This window comes from Pinus tabuliformis, chromosome Q (genome assembly GCF_031772625.1).
Source record: "Pinus tabuliformis cultivar Carrire ecotype Pingquan chromosome Q, CPIR1, whole genome shotgun sequence".
NCBI classification, from domain to species: domain Eukaryota; kingdom Viridiplantae; phylum Streptophyta; class Pinopsida; order Pinales; family Pinaceae; genus Pinus; species Pinus tabuliformis.
In genome coordinates, this window is record NC_142296.1 from 1,082,819,752 (window position 1) to 1,082,847,017 (window position 27,266).

The 27,266-nt window shown below is 39.4% G+C and overlaps 1 protein-coding gene across 1 annotated transcript in view; it reads left to right on the forward strand.

The window, feature by feature from the left end:
- Nucleotides 1-27,266, forward strand: part of GCS1 (glucosidase 1) — a 450,551-nt gene that overhangs the window by 211,855 nt on the left and 211,430 nt on the right. Inside the window, exon 15 of the mRNA XM_089385790.1 lies at nucleotides 25,265-25,332. Within this exon, the coding sequence (XP_089241916.1) occupies nucleotides 25,265-25,332 (68 nt within the window). The remainder of the gene's footprint in view (nucleotides 1-25,264; nucleotides 25,333-27,266) is intronic.

A 27,266-nucleotide genomic window follows, 5' to 3' on the forward strand; every position in this document is an offset into this window, starting at 1 on the left:
TTTTTGAAGATTTCACTGACAATGTTGATGGAGCAGTATACTTTGCAGATCAGTCAAAAATCAAGCCATCAGGGCTTGGCACAATCAGGCTTAAACTGCCTGGTCTTCCAGACTTTCTTCTGGATCATGTTCTATATCTCCCACAGCTCAAGAGAAACTTGCTGTCCTTGGTCCACATCCGCCAGCAAGGTCACTCCATTCATATGTTTGATGGCAAGCTTGAGGTAAGAAAAGCATCTGACCACTCACTTGTCATGAGGGGAATAGAAGAAGAAAGGCTTCTCAAACTGCAAGGAACCTCTGCTCATGCACAACATTTGTCATATATTTCTCATCATGAAGAAGGTACACTTCCATCAAGTTTATTATGGCATGCTAGATTTGGACATTTAAACTATGACAGTCTCCGCTTATTGAAGAAAAATGGTGTTGCTGGTTTGCCTACAATTCCTAGGAAACATAAGCAATGTGATGCTTGCATTCTAGGAAAGCATAGCAAACAGTCTTTTCATGATTCACATTCAAGAGCCCATAGGAAGCTTGAACTCATTCATTCAGATTTATGTGGTCCAATGCCTGTTCCTTCTGCAAATGGAAATAAATATATCATGACATTTATTGATGATTACACCAGAATGTGTTGGGTTTATTTATTGAAGAACAAATCTGATGCTTTTCAAACATTCAAGAATTTTCATAAATGGATTGAAAATGATGCACAATCTCATATTGGGTCTATTCGCACTGATAGTGGAAAAGAATATACATCAAATGAATTTGAAAACTATCTTTGCCAACATGGGATCAAACATCAAACAACTGTGCCTTATAATCCCCAACAGAATGGTGTAGCTGAAAGAATGAATAGAACAATCTTGAATATGGTACGATCCATGTTTTTCTTCAAAAATGTAAAGATAATGTTTTGGGCTGATGCTGTTCTATGTGCTGCATATATAAAGAATAGATGTCCATCTAATGCTATAAGAAACAAGACTCCTTATGAATTGTGGTATGGACATGTTCCTTCGGTAAAACATCTCAGGATCTTTGGTTCCACCTGTTATGCTTTGATACCAAAGGTACATAGAAACAAACTTGGTGCTAGAAGTCGTAAGTGTATCTTCTTGTGGTATTCAAACACCTCTAAAGCATACCGCCTCTATGATGAAGTAAATAAGAAGTTTGTTGTATCTAGAGATGTCATTTTTCTTGAATCATCCAAATCTAACAATGTTGTTGAGCGGCAACTTGATCGCTTGGATAGATTTGCAAAAACGAAATCATTTCAAGAATTTGATAATCAGATTCCACATCTTGAAGGTGGGATTCCTATACTAGATCAACATGTGGAATCTTCTTCTGAAGAACAATCTCCCCTGCATGAAACTCCAACAACGGATGATGCTTTAAGTGATGTAATTGATAGAATTGGGAGACTCAATCTTGATTCAGTCCCAAGTCAATCAACAGAGCAGCCTGGACCATCTCAGAAAGGTCCCCCAAAATGGCTGACAAAGACACTTGAAAGTGTTCATCCTGATGAAATTGGAAAAACAGGAACCAGAAATTCAAACCGACAAAATGGAGGTGATGTAGATGACTCTAATTCACCTGTTGATATGGATGTTACTTATGATTGTGAATTGAACTTGTCTACAGATTTTGAACCAACTTCCTTCAAAGAAGCTGCTTCTCATGATGAATGGAAAGAAGCGATGCAAAAGGAGTATGATGCTCTCATAAAGAATGGCACTTGGAAGCTGGTTGATCCTCCATTTGGAACCAAACCAATTGGCTGCAAGTGGGTCTACAAGAACAAGTACAAAGCTGATGGCTCACTTGACAAGCACAAAGCTAGGCTTGTGGCAAAAGGTTTTGCACAGAAGGAAGGGGTCGATTATGAGGAAACTTTTGCCCCCACAGCAAAATGGGCCACCATTCGGACACTCTTTGCACTAGCAGCTCAGAACGGTTGGAAAGTCCATCAAATGGATGTAAAAAACTGCCTTCTTGAATGGAGATGTAAAAGAGAATGTTTTTATGTCCCAGCCTGAAGGATTTGCTGTGAAAGGACATGAACATAAAGTATGCAAACTTGTGAAATCCTTGTATGGCCTCAAACAAGCACCGCGAGCCTGGTATGAAAAACTAACTGAGCATCTTCTGAAACTCAACTTCAATCATTTTGATCTTGATGATGCAACTTTATTTGTCAAGAAAGTTGGCAAAACAGTTGTGTATATTGTGGTATATGTAGATGATCTTTTAATGACAGGGAACAATGAAAGCTACCTTGCATCCATAAAGAAGGAATTGGGGAAAAGTTTTGAAATCACTGATTTGGGCTATGTTCATTACTATCTTGGCATTGAAGTAACGCAACATCCAAAATCCATATTTCTTTCTCAAAAGAAATACATTGGAGATTTGTTAAACAGATTTGGCATGACAGAGTGCAATCCTCTTTCTACTCCAATGGAACAAAACTTAAAGCTCACATCTATTGAAGGAAAGGAATTTGAGGATGCAACAACGTATAGACAGCTTGTAGGAAGTCTCATCTACCTCACTACTACCAGACCAGACATTTCATTTACTGTTGGAATCCTCTCTAGGTTCATGCAAAACCCTTGTGAGGGACATTGGTCTGCTGCAAAAAGAGTTCTAAGGTACTTGAAGGGAACTCAAGACCTTGGAATCAAGTATACACAGGTGGACGACTTCAGCTTGATTGGATACTCTGATTCAGACTTCGATGGAGACAAAGAAACTGGGGTATCTACCTCAGGATATGCTATGAGTCTTGGATCAGGAGCTGTCTCCTGGAGATCACGCAAACAATCAGTTCCAACAGATTCCACAACAGAAGCAGAATACGTGGCAGCAGCTGAAGCAACGAAAGAAATTGTGTGGCTCAGGAAAATTCTTGAAGATTTGCAGGTAAAACAAGTACAATCAACTCCACTCATGATTGATAACACCTCTGCAATAAAACTGGCCAAGAACCCAAAGTTCCATGATCGAACAAAGCATATCAATACTAAATATCATCTGATTCGACATCATGTTGAGGCCAAAACAATCCATCTCCGTCATTGTTCCACAAATGAGCAAATTGCAGACATCTTCACCAAAGCACTTGGAAAGGAAAATCTTGAACGATTCAGAATGATGCTTGGACTCACCAACATCCCTTCAGATTAAGGGGGGGAATGTTGACACCTAATCTTCATGATTGGGAATTTTATGTAGCTAAATAAATTGGGAAGGTGAACAATCATCGGGAGATGAACTGAACAATCACTCCCTTTTGTATATAAAAATGGGTTACCTATGGAATAATACATCAATCAGTTTTTCTGCCTTTGGAGAGTTACTGCCTGGCCTGACACTTCTGCCCATAGAAACATCGACAAACTCTGATCCTGGATCATGAATTTCACAAAAATGATAATGGATCTGTTCTTCCTTTTTGCAACCCCATTTTGTTGTGGGTTATAGGCAACTGTCTTCTCCTAGATTCCTACATCCTTGCAAAAATATCGAAACTCATTGGAGGTATACTCACCCTCATTGCTAGATCTCAACACTTTGACCTTCTTCCCTGTCAAGTTCTTAACATGAGTTTTGAATTCCTTGAATTGATTGAAGATCTCATCTTTGGTCTTCATGAAGTAGTTCCAAGTCTTCTTTGAGAAATTATCCATGAAGGTGACATAACTGGATGCACCCTTCATTGATGTCACTAACATAGGTCGACAAACATCGGAATGTGTTAGAGCCAAAATCCCTTTGGATTGAGTTTCACTGCTGGGAACTGAAGCCTTGATAGAATTGCTAAGCGCACAATCTCTGCACACTCCTTGATGATCTAGACTGAACTTAAGATGTCCAATGATCATCTCTCTTAGTATGGTTAGTGCCCTGTAATGTAGATGCCCTATTCTCGTATGCCAAAGCTTGCACAAACTCTCTATCACACATTAGTGCTTGAACAAGCTTGCTTGGTAGTTTGTATAATTTTCCCGACTCCAATCCTCACAGTTGTGTTTGGACTGGCTACCTCTAAGCATATGAACACCTGCCCTTTTTGGAAGGTAATTGCATAGCTTTTGTCCTCCATGACTGAGATGGACAATAGTTTCTTCTATAGACTAGGGACATACAACACCTCCTAAGCATTAAACGATCCTCCTGACTCAAGATGGAATTTCATGGTCCCTTGTCCCTTCAATACATACTTGGCATCACCACCAATCTCTACATTGATCCCTAAGCCATCCTCTGAAATTTGAATGAACAACTCTCGTGCTTTAGTCATTTGGCAGGAGGCAACACTGTCTAGGTACCAAGCACCACTAATAATAGTGCTGGTAGAAAGGCAAGAAACAAGGGAAAAATCATTCTTGAACTTTTTTACAAATTCACTCTCTTGGGACTCTACTGTTGCTCATACCTATTGTGTGTTCCCTTTGCCTTTCTTCTTATCTAGACAGTGAGAAGCATAATGACCTTTGCTTATGGAAAACAAAGCACGTGATCTTGTTCAGGTCTTTCTTCTTTCCAGGATGATGTCGTTCTCCTTCATTATTACCTTTCTTGATGAAAAATTTCCCTTTGCCCTTCTTCATACTATCAATAAGGGCCAAGTTTTCATCATCACCTCCCTACTTGTTGGCTCTAGACTCCTCTTGAGTCTCCTCTTGAATGCAGTGATCCCATAGTCTCTGCCAGTCTGGAATGTTCTCTTTTATGAATATAATATATAAAAATAATATAAATTACATAAATTACATAATTAACAATAATAATAAATAATGGTTGGCATGTCTCTAAGGACATGACCGTTCATGAAGGGACACATGCCTGGGTTTATCAGCGGGCCCTCATTTGTAATCAATCTCATATATCATATCTCATATCACTTGTATTCAAACATTCTCCAATCTCGAACTTTGGCCATTAACTCTTCATCAAGGTTTTTGTCGTTTGAGTGAGGCTTTTGGCCAGACAAATTTTTTGGAGGTTCTCCATCTTGCTATCAACCTATCTATCTATCTATATATATATATATAAAGGGAATAGCAAAAAAAAAATTATAATTTTTTTTTATAAAAAAACATTTAAAAAAAATCAAAGATAAAAGAAGTTATATCTATATATATATATATATAACCAAAAAAATATTCAAAATGAAATAATAATAATAAAAAATTAAAAACAAATAATAAACAAAGAAAAATAAAAACAAAAACAAACCACCCGTTGGTTGCATAGCTGCAGCCACCTGAGTTGCTGCAACCCCACGACACAAACAAACACCAAGCTGCCACAACCTTCAGCTGTTGGACCGGTGCCGTCACCGCCGCATCACCACTGCAGACCGACAACGACTTGGCTCCTTCGAATTTCTGGTGGCTACATAGAGCCTAAGCTAGGCAGTGCAAGTTGCTTGAGCAAGTTCGATTTTTTCAATACAGGTGGGCATAAAATTCGGCTTACCGGTTCGAGTTATTCCAGTAGGCAGACAGTCTAGTATTTTTGCTGGGCAGATTCCTTGTTTGGCCAGAAAAGGGTTTTGTAGCAGTTTGCGCAGCAGAATCAATGACGAGTGGAAGAGAAAGGCGTACATAGAGAGAATTTCTCTCAGAGGGTTTTTGGCCTAGAAATCTGATTTTCCAGTTGCAGTTGGCAGTAGCTGCAAGTAGAGTTTCTCACTCCAAAAGGGAGTGCGAGTAGTAGATTCAGCAATTGAGCAGGGGGAAAGAGGGAGATTTTCGTCCAGATTCAGAGATGAACACAACTGGGCTTAGAGATCAGGATAGGTTGGACGGAGCCTCCAACTTTGTCATCTGAAAGGCTTGGATGTCCCTCTTGCTAGATGAATATGGCCTGAAAGCCTATGTAGATAATGTGGTGGCAGTTCCTTAGGATGCATATCAGCTGAAGGAGTACAGGAAAGAGATGGTGAAAGTGAATTGATAGATCTTGGATGGAGTCTGAGACCATATAGTTTCACATATATATGGCAACGACACTGCCAAAGATATGTGGGAAGCGCTCGACCAGCTATATCAGAATACTTTCGAGTACTTCTGAGCAACAAAAGATGTTCCTGCAGGAGAAGCTAAGAAGTATCCAAATGCAGAAGGGTGAAGGCATAGATTGCTTCCTCACTAGGATTTAGGAAGTCTGTGATCAACTTGCAACTGTTGGTGAAGCACCTCAACCGAAAAAGCTTGTACGGTTGGCACTAAACAGTGTCTTAGAGGAGTGGCAAGTCTTTGTCCAATGTATCTTGGGTCGAGACACATTGCCTAGATGGGACAGGATGTGGTCAAACCTACAACAGGAGGAGTTGAGGCGAGCTCTATTAAAGAGCACCATCAGTGGAAGCAGTAGCAAGGGCACGAAGGGTGAGGAAGAGGAGAATGTGGCTCTAACATCAAAGGGTCCTAGTCAAGGACAAGGGGAGACGAAGAAAAAAAGGACCTATCTAAGGTCAAGTGCTTCAGGTGTGATGAGTTTGGCCACTACAGTACCCATTGCCCTCTTAGGAAGAAGGACAAGAAAGATAAGCAACACCAAGCGGTAACATCTGCAGAGATAGACAAATTGTCCTCTAGGTTGAAGGAAGATTTTCCCATGTTAGCAGTTATAGCTCTTTGAGTGAGGTGCGGCGACATGGAGCTATAGTTCTAGAGTTGCATAGGTTGGGTAAGGTCCATTGAGGTGTCTTCCTCATGGATCATTACCTTGCTACGTCAGCCCACAATATTTAGTAGTAGTATGGATAAGTATTAGTGATGCAGTCAGATTCCAGAGTGACAGTTGCAGACTAGTTGTAATCAAGTGCTGAGGAGCGTGGAGCAGTGTTGATAGTAGAGTAGGAGGCTCAGTAACAGAGTCAACAGTAGCGTAGATACTTCAGTGGACAGTGCAAAGGCTAGTGGTAGTTAGATGCTTAGGTGACAGATGCATCACAAACACAATTGATTCAATATTTTGGATGCTTCTCAGTTGCAGTTGTTGTAGTTGCAATAACAACAGATGAGAGGGAGTGAAGTGCAAATGCAGAGTTGGTAGTAGTACAACAGTGTTAGCAGCAACACAAATGCAACATTAGAGTTGCGCAATGGTTGGTTGGCAGTGGTAGGCAGTCACAATGGCCAGACATCAACATCGGATACAGAGGGTGGTGCAGAGATAAGGTGTTGGAGCAGTAGTGTAGCACTAGAACACCTTCTTCGTTAAGAGGGAGTGTTAGTTTTTGTAGCATCGAAGGTGTTCTAGTTTCGGGACTTTGTGACAAGGCTAAAACATAGGAGTTCTCCATAAACTATAAATCGTTTCTGGAAATTCCACGTAGAAGTGTCTTAATTAGATTATTAGCTCATTTTTAAATATTTCCTAAGTATAAACTTAGGAAAAGGGGTTAGCTAATCAATATTAATTGAGAAAGTTGTGAATCATCTAGAAACTCACACAGATCGATCCAAAAATAATCTTAGTCATTGATTATGTTTTAATCTTGGCCATTGGAGTCCCAACACGAGTTTATAATAGGAGGCCGATGGCGAGATGGAGAACATACACTTGACACACTAATGATCAATTTCCTTGGGAAATTCGATTTTCTAGAGAGTAGCAACAGTTGCTGGAAGAGTTTGAGCCCAAGAAGGAAGCAGAGATAGAGAGGGGTAGGGATAGTGAGTCCGAAGGAAGAGATTCTAGTTCCAGAGAGTAGCTTGTAGAGAGGCAGAAATAACCATAGAGAGGCTAACACAGGGGCTACGTAGAAGTCTCTAGAGGCAATTTGATTTTGTTGGAGAGAAGCTGAGTTTCAGTTCCAGAGGTTGGAAAGATTTACCAAAGTGCCGGAGAGACAGTTTCTCAGTGAGCAGTAGACAAGACAACTTGAGTAGCAACTGTTCTAGGTAGAGCGTGGAAGGGAATGCGCTAGGGTGACGCAGGCTTGTGCAGAAGTTGTTTGGACGACCCTCTTGTTGTTGGCAGCCAGAGCCCATATTGCTTGTGGGGTGAGGAAAATTCCTTACTAGATTTTTGCGAGTACTTTTCTCTGTAGGATTGCTAGATTTTGACATCCAATTGTACTCAGAATATCTTACTACTGCTTAATAATAAAAACCCTCAACGGTTGCACAAATTTTCCCACATTAGGTTTTTCTAGTGTTACTTGGGAGCGGGAGCGGGAGCGACCATTTTCAGAAGCTCCCGGTTTGGGAGCGAATCCCGGAGCGATTTTTTAAAAATATATATATTTTTTATATTTTTTAATTTTCGATACATATATGTCAACAAAAACATGTAGAATGATGAAATAGACATAAAAAACATAAAAAAACATAAATTGATCATTGAACCATATCACATCAATCATCTAGAAATTATAATCGTCATCAACCTTAGTAAAATAATAAATTAAAATAACATTCAATTCAATAACATTTATCATCATTGATCACCAAAGTAACAAGTTGTACTTGTAAGCCAAGTTTAACCATTACAAGAAGTAATATCGAAGATATTTCTAAGTCCTAACTTCTAACTGTTAACATGATATGAAATGTTAAAAATTTATAAAATGAAACATGAATAATGAGATGAAATGAAACAACTTTAGTCTTTCACAAAGCATCATATTCATAATTCACAATCATTACCAATGAGTTATAATTGCCAAGGCCCAACTTCAAACTTCAAATTTTCATTGTCACAGTGATATAATGTTTACAAAAAATATCATAATGTCATAATGATATGAAAGAGTCAAGAGTCAAGAGTCAAGGACTCAAAACTCAACACTGAACAGTTATGAAAACTAAAGTGACAAGTCTAATAGAAACTAAAAAAGACAAGTAAACTGTAAATCTACAAGTGGCCCTTGCCACGAGAGTCTCCAGGAGTATAAGTAGGTCGTGGCGGTCTTCTAGGAGTCTCCCGCCCAGACCGACGACCAGAACTAGAGCCTCCACGCGAGGGTGTCGATGGAGGTGGCGACAGCAATGGAACAAGACTCGGGCCCCGAGAACTGCTACTGGATGGTGGAGGTGGAGGTGGCATGGCTGCTGCAGCTGCTTCAGCTTCATCCCGTACAAGCTCATCTTCTAGTTCTTCCATATGTACAATGCCATCCTCCAAATTGTCGTCCTCAGGGTGATTGTCCCAAATTTTATATGTGGGATCTTCATTAGCCTGATCACAGTAATGGCTCAACAACCTCAAATTGTAGTGCACATAAACCAAGCTTTCTGCTCGGTTTTCGTTGAGCCTGTTTCTTTTCACATTATGTATATAACTGTAGGTGCTCCAACACCTCTCTGCAGAAGAAGAATTTACAACCTGTGCAAGAACTTTCAATGCCAATTTTCGCAAAAGTCCGTCGCCGCCATATGTTTCCCACCATGTGAGAGAATCAAATTTATCTTTGTCATCCATTGCATGGAAGTTACCATACAAACCACTGCCAGTGAAGTATCTGCCTATTTCAAGGCGCACAGCTGCACATTCCTCCCTGTCAGGCACCAACTTTTCTAATGCATCCAGATATCCTTTAGTTACCTCTCGATCTAAATGGGGTTTGGTCCTAACACCACCCCCTGCTGCAGGTTTGCCCAACCAAGAATCTGAGTAGTATTTTGGCGTAAGGATATACGCCAAGCAATGTAGTGGAAGGTTAAGCCTTTTCCACCGTTCACACACACAATCGTGAATCAGATTGTACAAGTCGGGATCTCTGTTATTAACAATGTCTTTTATTTCCCCCAACATGGTATCCATTTGCTCATACACCTCGCCAATCACTGGTTTGTCTGTATTTGCAAACCGAATCATGTTATAAATTGGCTTGGTGAAATCCAATACCTGTCTCACAGTTGTCCAAAACTGCCCATCAAGAGCGGCCTCCTCCACCGTTTCAAAACCTGCAATGTCAGCTACATTTGTAGCCCTTTCCTTTAACACCTGCCAATTTGGACTTGATACCATGCTAGCTAAACCCTCTCTTACCTTCAAAAGGCGCCTAAAGGTGAGGTAATAGCTACCAAATCTAGTCCTCGCAATCTTCAGCAACTCCAATCTCGAGTGACTGCGGAAAAGGCCATGGGTATTGCTATGATTTGTAATAAATTTTATCATTTTTTTTCCTTTCTTGTACAAATCACCAATCCATTGGTATTGTTCATTTTTGTTTTTGACAATATCATGCAACAGAAGGTTCAATGTGTGAACCAAACATCCAGACCAAAATATGTTCGGGTATCTATCCTCAATAATTGCTCCCGCTGCCTTACAATTAGGAGCATTATCAGTGATGACTTGGATGACATTGTATGGGCCAATACGCTCAATTGTTTCAAGCAATGCTTCTGCAATGTTGATAGCGGTCTTGAACTTGTCTGAGTAATCATGTGCAGCTAGAAAAATGGGACCACTTCGGGACACAGCAAGAACACTTATCAATGGCTTGCCTTTTACATTTGTCCATCCATCAGATACAATGGACACCCCATTGTTAGTCCAAGAACTTGTCATTTTATTCAAAGAATGTGATATTTTTGCTTTTTCATGATCAAGGCCAACAGTTCTTGCCTTGTCATACCTAGGGCTCTTGTATCCTTTAGGGGCATCATTTATGGCAGAAACCATTTCGTGCCAATAAGGTGAGCGTAGAACATTGAATGGTATCCCATTTGCATAGAGGAACCTGTAAATTTTTGAATCCACATCATTCCTACACCCCTCATCAAGGAAATCTGATATGGTTCTACGGCGTAAAGATGATGACCCTGAGCCTCCATGTCCATATCCACTGCCTTGGGAGGATGCTGAAGGAGTTCTTTGTGAGCTTTCAAAGAAACCCCTTGATCTTTTTGCTTTGTATTGGGCGTCCTCCTCTTCCTTTATGTATTTGGCTCTATCTGCTGTTGACACCGCGTCGCAAGTTCTGATTCCTATTTGTTTCTCTCCATCCCATGCCCTTTTCCCGCAAAGGTGTCTTCTCAAACGGGTGTATGAGCCTGTGTAATCAGTGTTGCAATGGGGGCAATGAAATTTAGTGGTTCCACCCCCTCTCCCTGTTTCAGCCCTCTGAACATATTTCCACAATGGAGTTTGGTCTTGTTTAGTTTTTTGACCCTCATGTTCACCCTCCTCCACATCCTCCTCACTGGGGTTTTCACCTATTTGACTTCCTCCGGCTTCTTCATCCACCTCTTCAGTTTCAGGCCCCCTCCGTTTCCTACTCTCCACCACCATAATAACCAGAAAAGGGACCAGGAAGAGGAAAATGCCAATAAAAATCCCCAGGTCCATCGTGTTTGATGTTTGTAGGGTTTGAGTCTTGAATCTGCAAATTAATTTAGTTTATTGGGATTAATTCATTTAATTTATTAATTTAATTTAAATTAATGATCTTTAAACTCAAACAGGTAAATTAAACTAAACAAACTAACTACCTAACCAACTAAACTAACTAAATGATTAAGTTACTTACCTCTGCAAGCTTGCTCCTCGCTCCTTGGCACTTGCTCCTCGCTCCTCAGCTCTGGCTCCTTGCTCCTCAGCTCTTGCTCCTTGCTCCTTTGCTCTTCCTCAGCTCTCAAGCTCAAGCTCAATCTCATTGAAATGATTTTTTTTTGGCCCATTGGGCTTATAAACCAAAAAAAATTAGTTAAATTTTTTTGTTTTTTCGGGTCCGGCGGAATTTTTTTCCGCCGAACCGCTCCCGGATTTTTAAAATTCGCTCCCGGAGCGTTTTTTAATGCCCGGGAGCGATCAGGGAGCGATCGCTCCCCGATCGCTCCCGGGCATTAAAAAGCGCTCCGGGAGCGCGGGAGCGATCGCTCCCTGAAGCGCTCCCTCACAGACCAGGGAGCGCAAATTTTTTTACGGGAGCGCGCTCCCGAAAATCGCTCCCGTCCGGGAGCGATTTGGGGAGCGCGCTCCCGAGCCGCTCCCGCCCGGAGCGCGCTTCGGGAGCGGGTTCGAAGGGGGGGGGGGGCGCTCCCCCGCAATAGTGGGTTTTTCTAGTGACTTTTATCCAAAAATATCTGTGTCAAATTTATTGTGTGTGTGCCAATATTTTATCAGTGTCTAATGCTTTTATTTTCCACAGTATTTTTGTGAAGATCACGGTGGGATTATTTCGTTGTTGCCGTAGCAATAAACTGATAAATTGATTTACTGTTAGAAGAAATAATTCTAGTTACTGTAATAGGATTTTAGTAGTGAAATTTTCACATTGTCTTTGTACTTTGCCTAATTATATTTGTTATTTCATAGTTTTCTAATAAAGCTTGCAGGTCAATAATTGCCTAAGCTTTGACAACTGATGAAAGAATGTAGCAAAGCATGAAGACATTCCTGGAAGACATAAATAAAGAGGGAGAAAGCAGTTTGAAGGTTGCATTAAAGAAGTTAACGCTTAGCATTAGATGGCAACATGAAAGCAAGACTTTAGACAATTTTCTCAATAAAAGGGAAGAAGTTATTAGAATATATTAAAATATCCCTATTTAGCATTTAATGCTCATTCCTTTTCGCTGTTGCTATTTGTATTCTTTTAGCAGTTTCTTTGATGAAACTGAGTGTTTCTATATTCTACATAGAAACCTGATGTTTCTATTATTGTAAATATCTCTGTATTATGATTGAGCTGTTTGCTCATTCGAAATTAATTCATTCGATATTCTTTTATGGTATCAGAGCACAGGAATTTTTTTTCGAAATAATTTTTCATAGTTTGAAAAATTCAGTTCATTTCGAAACTGCTCTCAGGATCTGTAGATTTCTTGATTAGCTATCCTCGTCGTATTCTAACCTCTTGAGTTCCTTCATTCCTTTCTAAGGTCGAGCCCTCTGTAAGCCAGGTAGCCTTCACTGAGTCTTAGCCTCGGCTTTGCTCACTGTGATAAAAGCTTACAGTCGTCAATCTCGATACAGAAAGGGATTCTTCTCCTGCATTATCGCTTTATGAGGAATTTTGTAGCAGTGCTCGGAATCGTAAACTTGTTTTGAAAGGAACAGTGTAAAACCCGTATTCAGTTTTTTTACCCTCGCTGTAATAGCCAGCCTCTGCGTTTTTCTGTCGCCTTCCCTTAATAGCTTATTCTCTGGCTTCAAAGGCTTCTTTTCTGTTGAAAACGAATTCCCCATCACCGTTTTTTCCAGCCGCGGGTTTCTTCTCTGCTCTCGGGGCCATTGATGCCACTATCGTGACTCGAATCTCACACAAAAGGCTCGGGGTCACTATATATGTAAAGGAAAAGAGTCAGTGGAAATCGCGTTCGAATATCGAGAGCCTGTGTATCAGAACCGGAAGCGGAACCAGATCGAGAAGCGGAAAATCGTTTACCTTTTGCTCACGAAGTTTTGGCTCATTCGACAGATCGAGATTACAGAGCCGTTTTCACCACGTAAAGCATTTTTTTTCAGTGACGGCATTTTTGTTTCAAAAGGGATCACGCATTTCTCAGATTACAGTTTGGCATCGACCGAAACACGGCATTACAGTGACGGCATTAATATGGTTACGCATTTCTGCACGGCATTACAGTAACGGCATTTTTTTCCTGTTCAAGTTCAGATATATACCACGTGACGGCATATATATCACGTGACGGCTTTCTTCAGTTCTAGTGACGGCTATAACAGCATATATATATATCACGGCTCCAGATTATAGTGACGGCTCCAGTTCAGCGTATATATATCACGGCTTCAGTTCAGCGTATATATATCACGCATATATAACCTCATATATATATCACGCATTCAGTCTATGCATATATATATAATCTGAACAGAACAACGTATATATTATCAGCGTGTATATCGATACATGTGACATCTTGGTCTGGTGTGTTGATCTGGTACAGATCTGAGTCATTGTGAAAGCCTATTTTCTTTCAAATCAGAATCTGTTAAGGTTTGGTACAGTCATTCTGAAAGAGGGATTTTAAGCAGACAACGATATTTTTTTTTTTTTCTCTTTGGGAAAATGGCCACGCTCACCAATCTGATGTTAGAAGGAAATCAACGCTTTAATGGCAACAACTATAACATTTGGAAACAAAGAATGCTGACCATTTTTGAATACAGGCGTCTTGATCAGCTCATTTTGGGCAAAGAGTCTCGTCCCGGTACAGCTGGTACCGATCAAGATAAATTTGATGATCGAAATCGAGAAGCTGTTATGCTTCTCAAGCTCTCTGTTGCTGATGATTAGTTACCTCAGATTCCTTCTGGCAAGACCGCTGCCGAAATCTGGCAACAATTGAAAGAACTGCACGAGACATCTGACAAAAGCAGAGCATTTTTTCTCAAAAATCAGTTGTTCTCCATCATGATGGATGAACATATGTCTTTACAGGAACATCTCAACAAAATTAAAGACATTCGAGATCAACTCGAAGCCATTGGTCGGACCATGGAGGAAGAAGATATGGTAGTCATTACTCTGAAAAGTCTACCAAAATCTTATGAACACTTCATAGAAACTCTCAACATTACGACCACAAATGTTGATCTGAAGTTTCCAGATTTATGTACCAAACTTCTGCAGCAGGATCGGTGGAAACAACAGTTTGGTAGTAGTGCTTCATCAGTGTCCTCGGAAAATGCATTTTCTGCAAAATATCAGTCATCTCAGTCCTTTCAGCAGAAAGGCTCCTCTCAGCTTTTTGATCCTGCTCGGAAGAAAAGTGTGCAGTGTAATTACTGTCACAGGTTCGGTCACATGAAGAAAGATTGTCGACAGAGGATTGCTTCTGAACAGAGGAAACAGGGAGGGCCACATCAGACAGCAAATGTTGCAGAACATTCCGAGCAGACAGAGTCTGCCTTTTACGCCTTTATGGCTAAAAGAGCTTCAGATCCTGTTCCTTCCTCTGCATGGTACATTGATTCTGGCGCATCACGTCATTTTTCTCACAGGCGTGACTGGTTTATTGACTTCTCACCTTTCAGTGATTCCGTGGTATTTGGCGGAGGTGAAAAGTACACAGTAGTTGGCAGAGGGACAGTTCAAATTCAGTCTGGTGGGCGCACACTTATATTTCTGAATGTATACTATGTTCCTGGTATGGAAATTAATCTGCTATCTGTCAGCCAGATTATGAGGAATTCTCCTCAACTTGATGTAGTGTTCAGTACCCACAAGTGCTCCATTATTGACAGGGAGACTAGTTTAACAGTTGCTGTTGGCCTAGAGGATCATGGTCTATACAGGCTACTTGACATCGGTGACTCTCCAGAAGTGGCTCTAGCAGCACGTATCTCTCCTATCAGCACTCTATGGCATCAGCGATATGGGCATCTCAATATGCAGTATCTCTCTCAGCTCTCTCGGGAGGGACTTGTGTCTGGATTACCTGATATTCAGACTCAGCAGTTGGGGGTATGCAGCGCCTGTCAAGCGGGAAAGCAACATCGGTCTTCATTCAAAAATGGAGAATCTTGGCGCGCATCTAAGGTACTTCAGTTACTTCATGCTGATATTTGCGGTCCTATGAATACAGCTTCTATCACTGCTTGCAAATATTTTTTACTTATTGTAGATGATTTCAGTAGAAAGATGTGGGTATATTTTTTAAAAAATAAATCTGATGCTCTTAGTACCTTTCAGAAGTTTAAAACCTTAGTGGAAAAAGAATCTGGTTGTAACATCATGACCCTTAGGACCGACAATGGGGGGGAATTTTGTTCTTCAGCGTTTGCCGACTTCTGTGATATTCATGGCATCAAACGTCAATTAACCACTCCTTACACTCCTCAGCAAAATAGTGTTGTCGAGCGTCGCAATCGCATGGTTGTTGAAATGGCTCGTTCCATGCTACAACACAGGAGTGTTCCAAACAAATTCTGGGCTGAAGCAGTATTTACTGCTGTTTATCTTCTTAACAGATCACCCACTCAGGCTGTTACAGGGAAGACTCCTGAAGAGGTTTGGTCTGGCCGTAAGCCTAAGATCAGTCATCTCAAAGTATTTGGCTCAGTTGCATATGTTTGGATTCCAGCTGCTAAACGATCTAAGTTGGATTCCAAAAGCCAGAAACTCATGATGACAGGGTACAGTGATCATCACAAGGCCTATAGGCTGATAGATATAGCCACTGGTCGTCTTAGCTTCAGTCGGGATGTAGTATTTGATGAAGACAGAGGATTTTTTCAGTCTTCTTCTTCTAAGCAGTGTTCTGAGGATCAGCCTCACAGTGTTCTTCTTCCGGTCGGTCCACCTGATGGGAGGGATGATGTAGCATCAGTATTTGATAATACTCTATCTGAGCTTCCTCCAGAAAATAACCCTCCTCTTGCGGCCCCTATTGCTCTTGAGTCTTCTCCACCTCCTCCTGATATTGGTTCCTCTACTCCTGCTATTGCTTCTTCTACTCTTCGGCCAAAATGGTGGGCTAAAACCATTGGTGATCTCCGGGATGATGAGCTCCTTGAAGGCAGAACTTCTAGACATAAGAACAGACAACAGTCTACAGTCAATTTTGCTCTTATGGCTAACCTGCACAGTGTTTTTGAGCCTCAAACCTATTCAGAGGCTAAGGGTACATCTGAGTGGGAACAGGCTATGGAAGCCGAATTCCAGAGTCTTCAGAAGAATCACACATGGACACTTTCTGATCTTCCTGCAGACAAAAAGCCCATAGGCTGCAAATGGGTGTATAAAGTGAAATACAAAGATGATGGAACCATAGACAAGTATAAAGCTCGGCTTGTGGCTCGAGGATTCTCACAGAAGGAAGGCATCGACTATGAGGAGACTTTTGCTTCTACAGCCAAGATGAGTACCATAAGGCTTGTTCTTGCCCTAGCAGCTCAGTTCAATTGGAAAGTTCATCAGATGGATGTAAAAAGTGCTTTCCTAAATGGTGATCTCCAAGAAGAAGTCTATATGACGCAGCCTCCAGGATTCAAGGTTGCTGGTCAAGAACAGAAAGTGTGTCGGTTAGCTAAAGCAATCTATGGATTGAAACAAGCTCCTCGGGCTTGGTACATGAAAATTGATTAGTACCTGACAGATCAGGGTTTTCAGCGGAGCCCTTCTGATGCAAACCTGTACATCAAGCATACTGGTGCTGATATCTTGTTTGTGGTTGTCTATGTGGATGATCTTATCATTACTGGCAGCTCTGCACATTTGATCCATGGGATCAAACAAGATTTATGCAGAACTTTTGAGATGACAGACTTGGGGCTTCTTCATTATTGTTTGGGGGTTGAAGTTTGGCAGACTGAAAATCAGATCTTTCTTTCTCAGTCCAAGTATGCCAAAAATCTTGTGGACAGATTCAGAATGCAGGATTGCAAACCGGCCACGACTCCTATGGAACCAGGGCTCAAACTTTCAGCTCAGTCATCCTCTCCTCTTGTGGATGAAACTTTATTCAGGCAATTAGTGGGCAGTCTCATCTATCTTACTGCTACCAGACCTGACATCAGTTTTGCAGTAAGCTACATTTCTCGCTTCATGTCCGCTCCTAAAGCTGATCATTGGCAAGCAGCAAAGCGTGTGCTACGATATGTGCGTGGCACTTCTGATTATGGCCTCCTATACACTCGAAGTTCCAATCCTATTCTCAGTGGTTACACTGATTCTGACTGGGCCGGTTCGGTTGATGACCGTAAATCTACAGCTGGGTATGTGTTTAATCTAGGATCCGGTGCTGTTACTTGGACTAGTAAGAAGCAACAGGCAGTGGCTCTCTCCTCAACAGAAGCCGAGTATCGGGGAGCAGTTAAGGCATCCTGTGAGGCAGTTTGGCTTCGACGTATGCTGGCAGATATGCATGTTTCCCAGACAGGGCCTACTTCTTTGTTTTGTGATAATCAGGGAGTGCTCAAACTTGCCAAGAATCCTGTCTTTCATGAACGAACAAAGCATGTGGAAACTCATTGCCACTACATTCGCCAGCTTGTTGAAGACGGCTCAGTTCAGTTGCAATATGTTCCCACAACAGAGCAGCCCGCCGACATCTTCACCAAGCCTCTTGGTCATGATAAATTTGTAAAATTCAGAGGGTCTATTGGTGTTGTAAATAGATTGAGCATTAAGGGAGGGTATTAGAATATATTAAAATATCCCTATTTAGCATTTAATGCTCATTCCTTTTAGCTGTTGCTATTTGTATTCTTTTAGCAGTTTCTTTGATGAAACTGAGTGTTTCTATATTCTACATAGAAACCTGATGTTTCTATTATTGTAAATATCTCTGTATTATGATTGAGCTGTTTGCTCATTCGAAATTAATTCATTCGATATTCTTTTAGAAGTTCACTTACCTCAGTTGGAAAGAGGGAGCTGAAAAATCTTGGATGAATACGCCATTACTTGAGCTGATTGGATTCCTAAGGACACATCAATTAAGTTGGCAGTGCTGATGATGAATACAGATACTACCGATAGTCAATTCTGCTTGGAAGTTGGTATGATTTCTTGATAGAGTTTGAAGCAGGATTTTGTTACGTTGTGGAGGAAGAAAAACTTGGAAGTTTGTAGAATTCGCTGTGAAGTAGTCTGGCTCCATGAGATGTTTGATGGACTACTTGATGATATGTTGGATCTGATTATGATACTGATCAAAGGCTATATGAAGATTGTCAAAGAACCAAGAAGGTCGAAGCATATTATGATTTATGACATGATGTAGAATGGAGCTGTGAAGATACAACCAATCTCCCTAGAAGAATAGGTAGCTGTTGTAAGGGAAGTATGTGTACTTCCAACACAAGCTTGGGCTTGTAGTTATCTCCTCTTTGTTTGAGAGGGAGTGAGGATGTATATCTCCTCCCTGGTTGAGAGGAAGCGAGGATGGACACCATGTTCTCCATGTGTCATGTATTATGGCTAGGACTAACTGCTGTAAGTCTAGTTCATGAACATTTGTAGGGAGAATGGTGGATTGGATAAGCATCAGGTACTGGCATTCTTGAGATCTATGTTGTGACTAGGACTAACAACCGTAAGAGTCAAGTAATTGGCTTCAAAATATGTTTTTTGAAAAGATAAACTATATTTAGGATGAAACCCATGATATTATTTAATCGCGATTTAATGAAAAAACTGCGATTAAATCGCGATTTAATGAAAAAATCACGATTTTTATACGAAAAAATTGTGATAAAAACTTAAAAAATTGCCGGGGGTTGTGACAGCATAGTTTTATAACGTTTTTTTGGGTTTTTCATGCAATTTTTTTGAAAGAAACAAATAATTTTTGAGTGGGGCAGCTTAATGATCAAGTCTAGGCCCTGGTATGGATATGCTATTCATGGTAATGTTAAATTCTTAAAGTAAAAGTGACATTCTCCTTAATCTTCATTTTCATCCTTTTACTTAAATTTTTAACATTACCATGAAATGACTCAGGATGTTTGAGAGTGGTTCCAGCCTCATTGGATTTCATATGGAGAAAGTAGAATTTTAGATTTCATTTAAAATCCAGCAGACTTATCAGTTTTTCAGGATTTCAGGATTGGGAGATTGTAATGTTTCTAGGTGACACCACCTGCCCGGGCTACCCCTGCCACCAGTAGAGGACGTTGTCTACCTCCTATAGCACCTACTTCTAGTTCTTCAACTTCTAGAGCACATCAGACTCCACTGCCATCTCCACCAGCACAGGCACCATCATCTACATCTAGAGGGAAAGGGAAAGCTATGGCATTTTCTCGCAAGAGGGGCAGAGGAAATCAATAGGATTAGACTTTCATTTTATTGTATATGACATTATGACATGATGAGATACATTATCATATTTTTTGTTGATATTTTGAGGCTGAGTTGGGACTTAGGAGTCGGGACTTACTATTCAGGACATGATTCAATGTTATGTGTGATTTTAGCGCTAGAAATGATATTAAACATCTTATATATTAGTTTTTTTATCATATTTATGTGTCAATGTATTTATTTTATGTTGTAGATGGTTTAGATATTAAAAAAATTGAAAAAAATGAAAAAAAATGAATATTTTTGTACCAAACGATTTTTTCCCGATTTTTCTGATTTTTTCCGATTTGTTCCCCGCGCCGATTTAATCCCGATTGCGATTTTCACAACATTGATTTAAACTAACCAGAATTGCATTAGGAAATGATAAAGAATTATTCTATTAAACTTATAGTAAAATGCAATAAGTGAAATGAAGTTTGGAAATATACCCAAATTTGTTTCAATCGAAGTTTTCATGGCTAAATTCAATTACTATAGAATCCATTCATTTTATAGCCTGATCATCAACGTTCATGTGTCTACATAGTTTAATGTGGACGTGACATACTTGATTGACCTATTGGACTATGGAGTGTTGGGTGGTCATCAAATAACTATCAATACCAAAAGGCCCAATACTACCAATCCCCAATAAGTTTGGTACATGACAAAGAAATCTCCAACATGCAACCCATAGCTCATTTACGTTGATTCTTGGGATATTGGATTTCGGCATTTGTGCGATTCTTGTCTCGACTTTCTAGATATCAGTTCACTGGAATGTTAACTTTTAAAAAGTCCTCCTGGGACCAACAAATCCTGATAACAAATGTTAACAATTGATCATTTTCCTGTCTTTGGAAACATGGATCTATCAGAATGTTAGGATATGGAGTATCAAGATGTTGGGGGATCAATATATCAACTATCTCATGTTGGGATATTGGGGCAATGGGAGATCGAGATTTCAAGAGACTGGTGCAGTGGGAGATCATGATGTCGAGTGATCAAGCAATAGGGAGATTGAGGTACCAAATATCTGATGTTGGGAGATTGGGGCCCCACAACACTGAGATTTTCCCTTCTTGAGTGATCGAAAAGGATTTTATGAAAGAGCCCAACTCGGCCCCAATTATTTTGAAGAAATTTTCATTCCAAAATTCAAAGGGCAGAGATGGGAATCTAACCTAGATTGGGGTAGAAGATGCCATCTCCAATTATGGATCAAAACGAATTGACCAATATCACATAAAGAGGTGAGCGTCATTAAAGAATCATGGCATTGATTCAAAATTTCATTCTCTTTCTTGAATATGGCACTGCATAAGTGTTGCTAGGTTGAATGAATTTGATTGTTAAGGGCTTTCAAAGGCCTTGGATGGCCTATGAGGCATAACTCGACTATCTGTGATTCATTGATATTGTATAAGTCGACATTTGGTTTCATAAGTGTGCATGAGTTACACATGGGTAAAATAGGTAAGCATTTGCATTAGAGGTGTTTAGTAAAGAGAAGCTTGAGCATAAGAGGTTAGCAATGTATGAACATATGTTTTGCAGCTAAGCCATGGGAGCTAAGTCACCGTGTTCGTGTTCGTGTTTGAGTTCGACGACTTTGAAATTCGAATAAAGTTCGACACCTCAAATTTTTCTAATAAAGTTCGACATATAGAAATTTGAAATATATATATATATATATATATATATATATATATATTGGATTTTAAGAAGACAGAAAAACACATGTGACATACATAAACCATTGTTACAAGCTACAGAGTTGATCCATCAATGTATGTTTAGTGAAGATGAGATCGAATTCCAGTGCTCATACTTGGTGTATTAGTGCTGCCAGAATAAACGATCAGATTAAGGAGTTCAGTTTAGTGGGTTATTTGTCATGACATTTAAGTTTTTAACCATACACCATATGCTTGTCACAAATTACAATGCTCTTTAAATTTGTGAGGAATATTGCAACAAAATTATGAGAGATCATTCATCATAGCGTGGGCCACATTTATGTTCCATAAATTAATACACAAATGAAAAATCCTAGACATGTCCACATCTTCTAGTCTTGTCAATTACCATTATTTGATTTGTGAAATTTTAAGGGAGTTTTTATGTTGAGAATTATTAACATGAAACACTAATGACAATGAAAATTCTCACATGCTCTTTCTATTTATGTCCACTCTCATTAACACCGACTACTGCTAACACTGAACAGTCACAGGAGTATAAAAGAAAATGCAGCCTGTGGCTGCAAGAGGAGACTCGAGAACCAAGATGAGCTGATAGTGTAGACTAGAGAGCCGAGAGTGAGTCTGGACGCATGAGGGATCGAGTGAGCAGTAAGGGTCCATGGATGAGTGTGCAGGCATTAGTGGTGGGAGTCGATGGTCGTATGAAAGAGTGAGAGTTTCATGACCACCTAATTTTTTACCAATTTTAATTTTTTTAATTTTAAATCCTAGAAAAGGCCGAACCAAAAAACTCCTAAAATGAACTCCATCGAATTTTTGGCGAATTTTATGATTTTTTTTTGCAAATTTGTCACAGGTTCATGTTCGGTTTGAAGTTCTACACGCAAAAACAAGTTTGTTCGAATTGCTTTGGTATTCGGCAAATTTCGAATCTGAAGGATTAAATTCGCCGAACTTGCTGACTTAACATGGGGTACAGGTTAACAGATTAAAAGACCATGAGAAGTATCCATGACATAAAAGGGATACCTCAGCCATACATTTTGGTTTCCAGTATGCTATGATGCATCCATTCATGGTTTTTATAGATGACCATAAAACCATAACTTGCATATGAAGCCTCTTCATTTCAATTTTGAGAGAGCTTGTGATCTTCATGTGATCAACAATGTTATAAGATCCGACCGTCCCATCCCACTCGGATCTGGAGGCGGATTCGTGGCTCGTACCGATCTGCCTCCGATCCTTTGGCAAAACCACATATTCAAAAATCAGATCTGCGATTCTTGGAAAATCTTATCCGTGGGGCTCCGATTTGCATTTTCGTCGGTTGGATCCGTGTTTCCAAAAATGATCAGCCGCGGATCGGCCACAGATCTCCAGCGGATCTGTTGTGGATTGCGAGTAGATCCAGAGGAAGGCGGGCGTTTCCACGAACTTGGTTTTATTTAATTTTTTCTTTTGGACTTGACTTGGGTTTGCAAACTGTTATGTGCGGAATTATGCTTCTCGAACACTCCCAAGGTGCCCCCTTGATGCTTCCTAGATGCTCCCTAATGGTAATGTTAAATTCTTAAAGTAAATGTGACACTCCTTTATCTTTCATTTTCATCCTTTTACTTGAATTTTTAACATTACCATGAAATGATTGAAGATGTTTAAGGGTGGTTCAAACCTCACCAAACTTCATATGGAGAAAATAGAATTTCATATACCATTCAAAATTCAACAGACTTAATAGTTTTTAGGATTTCAGGATCAATGGGATTGTGGCATTTCATTAGATTATATCATGTACGAGGGTTATGTGATTGGGATGTAATCAAGAAAACTAAGCCCTATATGTACCCCAGTGTTGATGGTGTTGATTGTTGAATTCCTTTGTCATGGCCTTAGCAAAAATGTACTCTTCACTCAAGTCAAAATCATTGATCAGGCATGTTAAGCTTTCTATACCATATTAGTTTTTAGGATTTCAGGATCAATGGGATTGTGGCATTTCATTAGATTATATCATGTATGGGGGTTATGTGATTGGGATGTAATCAAGGAAACTAAGCCCTATATGTACCCCAGTGTTGATGGTGTTGATTGTTAAACTCCTTTGCAGTGTTGCAAAAATCGTGATTTTTTCGGCATGGCGATTTAATCAGTGATTTGTTCATTTTGAAAAAATCGCCAAGGTTTTTTCAAAAATGAAAACATTGCAATAAAATCGTAAAAATCGCCAAAAAATCGTAAAAATTGTCAAAAAATCGTGGATACTTTAGATGCTTAAAAAATGGGATTTTTTTTTTTTTTTAATATTTTTTAATGTTGCCGATGTTTTGCCAATTTTTACCAATTTTTTACCGATTTTTACGATTTTTTTCCGATTTTTCCCCTCGCCGATTTAATCCCGATCGCGATGTTCACAACACTTCTCCTTTGTCATGGCCTTAGCAAAAATGTACTCTTCACTCAAGTCAAAATCATTGATCAGGCATGTTAAGCTTTCTCTACCATATTGTATGGCTTGGATTACGCTGTTTGATCAAAGTTGGGCAATGTTGACCAATATCCCTAGAGAATCAAAGTAGATGCAAAGGTTAGAAAGAGGAGAGGAATCTAGATTCTAGATGGTTGATGCATCTAAATGGTTGATGCTCGAATAATTAATCATTGATGTACAATGGATGCCATATCTATCTCGATTTATGTACAAATATGCATGTTTTCATATCTTCTACAACTAATTTGGCATTTTGGATGTTTTTTTTTTGAATATAAATGCAAAGAACTATTAAAAAAGATGTATCTATAATAGACACTTCTAGATTTTTGGAAAATGATGCTTTCGACGCTTTGCTTCCAAAAAAACATCCCTGCTTTGTGCAACATTGGATCAATGATGTTGTTAAAAGTGTCATTGACCTTCTCTAGAATCCTTTTAGGGGAACTTTCTTGGCACCCTTTTCGGCTTCTTATGTTAAGAAAGACATAATTTCTTATTCCCAAGGGAGAGAAAGGTCTCCCCCATCAATGCTTCTTGATGCTTCCATAGTGCTGTCTGCTCCTCTTTACCTTCACTCCGTGTGTGTGTGTATAGATAGATGGAAAGGTTAAGTGCATCTTATATTAGATTGCAAAACAAAGGGTTAGGTCATACATTGCATTATAATACTATAAATAGGTTACTGTTTGTAGATTTAGAAGGATCAGTAAATCTCAATGAGGCTTTTTAAATGTATTACATTATTTCTATTTTCTTGAAGAGTAGCATGTTAATTAAAATTTTCCTGTATTTGGTTGTTTCAAGTACAATCACAAATAAATTTTGTAGTGTTAAAAATTTCTTAACCTTAAGTTGGGATGTTATTTTTTCATGATTTTCTCGCTGCCAAAATCAAATAAATTACCAGATCTAACACATAAAGTCTGAAGGAATGGTGTGTTCTATAGAGATTTTCAATTCATTGGAACTTCCATAGGATGCTGTGACTATTAGTTTTACTGTGGAGCTTTAGTTGCTGCTGAATAAACATGTGCAGGGACTTCTATTACTTCATTCTAAGGTCATCCTTCTTGATTGTGATTATCTTTGGATGTAATTGTAAATGAAGGAGGGAGTGTGCTTAGTATGCTTTCATTTATATATTAACCTTTTGTCACATTTGACAAGCTTTATGGCTCTCATTTATTTTTTCTTATCACCTTACTAATCTCCTAGACTATTTTGGCTGTTAAACAGTGTGGTATATAAATTCATTTCAATTTTTTTAGCTCACTTTTTTAATATGGATCTGTGCTTTCATATTGTTATTTTCAGGGAAGGATCCCAGTAGCTATTTTTGGCATGGAAGAGATAATGTGACAGACCGGGAGCTAAACCCAAAGGTTGTTTCTCTTCATTTTACATGTTTAATCAAGTTTGACCTTCAATGCATTGGTGTAGTATGCTTTGGTTCATCATGTAAACATTTTATGTAACTGATGTAGAGATCTAAGGTTGTAACTTTCCCATAAATAAATGGTAACTGCATGACAGTCCATCTTTTTAAAGGAGCGTTGTAGTGAAGTAACACTACTTTTATCACTGTAATGGACTGTAGGAAAGTTGACCACAAAGTTTGCATTTTAGATTCAAAATATTTTTGGTCTGATTGTGCAGTAGTATCATGAGAATTTTTGTTTGTAATGAGATTTTAGATGCACATGAATATAGAACCTAGTCCTACACGTTGAATGCTAGGAATTGTTTCAATACATGTATTACTTGCTGGTTTCCTTATTTGCCGTTTGATTGTAAATGAAATGAAATTTTATTAGTGTTCACAAGAACTGTTTAATAGGACTGAAAGATAATAAGATTTGATGAGTTGGGATGTATGACAGGGCAACAATGGAAGTTGGACAATATGCTTCTGCAGTTGGTGGTCCAAATAGAAATTGAACTTTGTTGCTATATGATAAGGATAGGACTTTTGCAAGACAAACAATATGCCCAAAGCGTATCTCCATTGCAGTATAGTTCTGTTCTTTTGACCTTTTATGATTGACAAAATAGATTGGGTGATCGAGGATAACTTCTTTATGTTGAGCTAAAAATGCTCCAATTGCAACCATTTGCTTATCCGTTTCTACATAAAAGATCATTCTTAGGTCTAGGAATTTCATTATATTGAATTTTGTAGCTATGGTCAGTTTTCATAATTTATATTTTAGCCTTTGTAATGTATAATATAAATGTAAGACATGTTCTTCATGTCATTTTCATTTATTAGCCCTTGAAAGAATTATTATATGACATGTTCTTCATGTTGGATTTAAACAAGAAAATTTTGAATTTTGAATTTTTGGCTCTGTTACCACTCAAACTAGCAGGGGCCCTAAGAGGGACTCCTAAACGGACAACTGCTAGATCAAGGGCAACAATGGAGACTTAGCCCACTGTCACCTCAGCTGAGACTCCCTACTCTTTATGGACTTTCACCGATGGGATGAGACCTGGTATATGGAAAGTCACTTGTGAAGGATGGATCAACAAATGGATGTGAAGTGTCCTTAATGATCCTTTTCTTAGAAGGAGGTTAAGAATGGAGCTTGCTTTCTCTTCAAGCAAGGTACTAAGCTTTCTAGGAGGAGGTGAGGATTCAAGGGTTAGGTTTAAGGAATATGCCTTGTAAAGGAGTTTCCCAATCCCTAAAATCCTTATTGAACTTGGTTTCCTAAGTGGTTCTTGAAGAATTAACTTTCCAAAGTTATGGGACCACATGGGACCAAGTAGCTCCAACCTAGGTTAAAGGGAGGGAGTTTAACAACCAATGATGATATTAACCCAGACAAGGAAGCATAAAGGATCAAAACAAGAGTTTTCACTTAGAGGTGTCAAATTGATCCTATGAGGTACTAGCCTAGGGAACACTAGGGAAAAAGTTCGATCTCCTAGCCTCTACTGCGCTGGTGTGTCCTCAAGGTCTCGTCCAAATTTGAAGAAATTTTGACAGTGGATTTGTGAGGTTCCCCAAGCACTAGCTCTGAGATCAAACTTCGTCCTCAGTCAACATCTCAGCCAATCCATGACCTTTGACCAACTTAGTGGGTCTAATTTCCAAGTCCCACTCTTGGATTTTAGTAACTCACCTAGCACGAGTGCCTAAGCAATCAGTCTAAGTTAATATATTTTTAATAGCAAAATGTGCGACAAAAACAATGATCTTGGAATAACCCACATAAGTCCTAAAATGGTTAAGGGACATGACGAAGGCATATACTTGCTTTTCCATGGTAGTATAATTTAATTCAGAATTTTGAAGTGCTCTACTCATGAA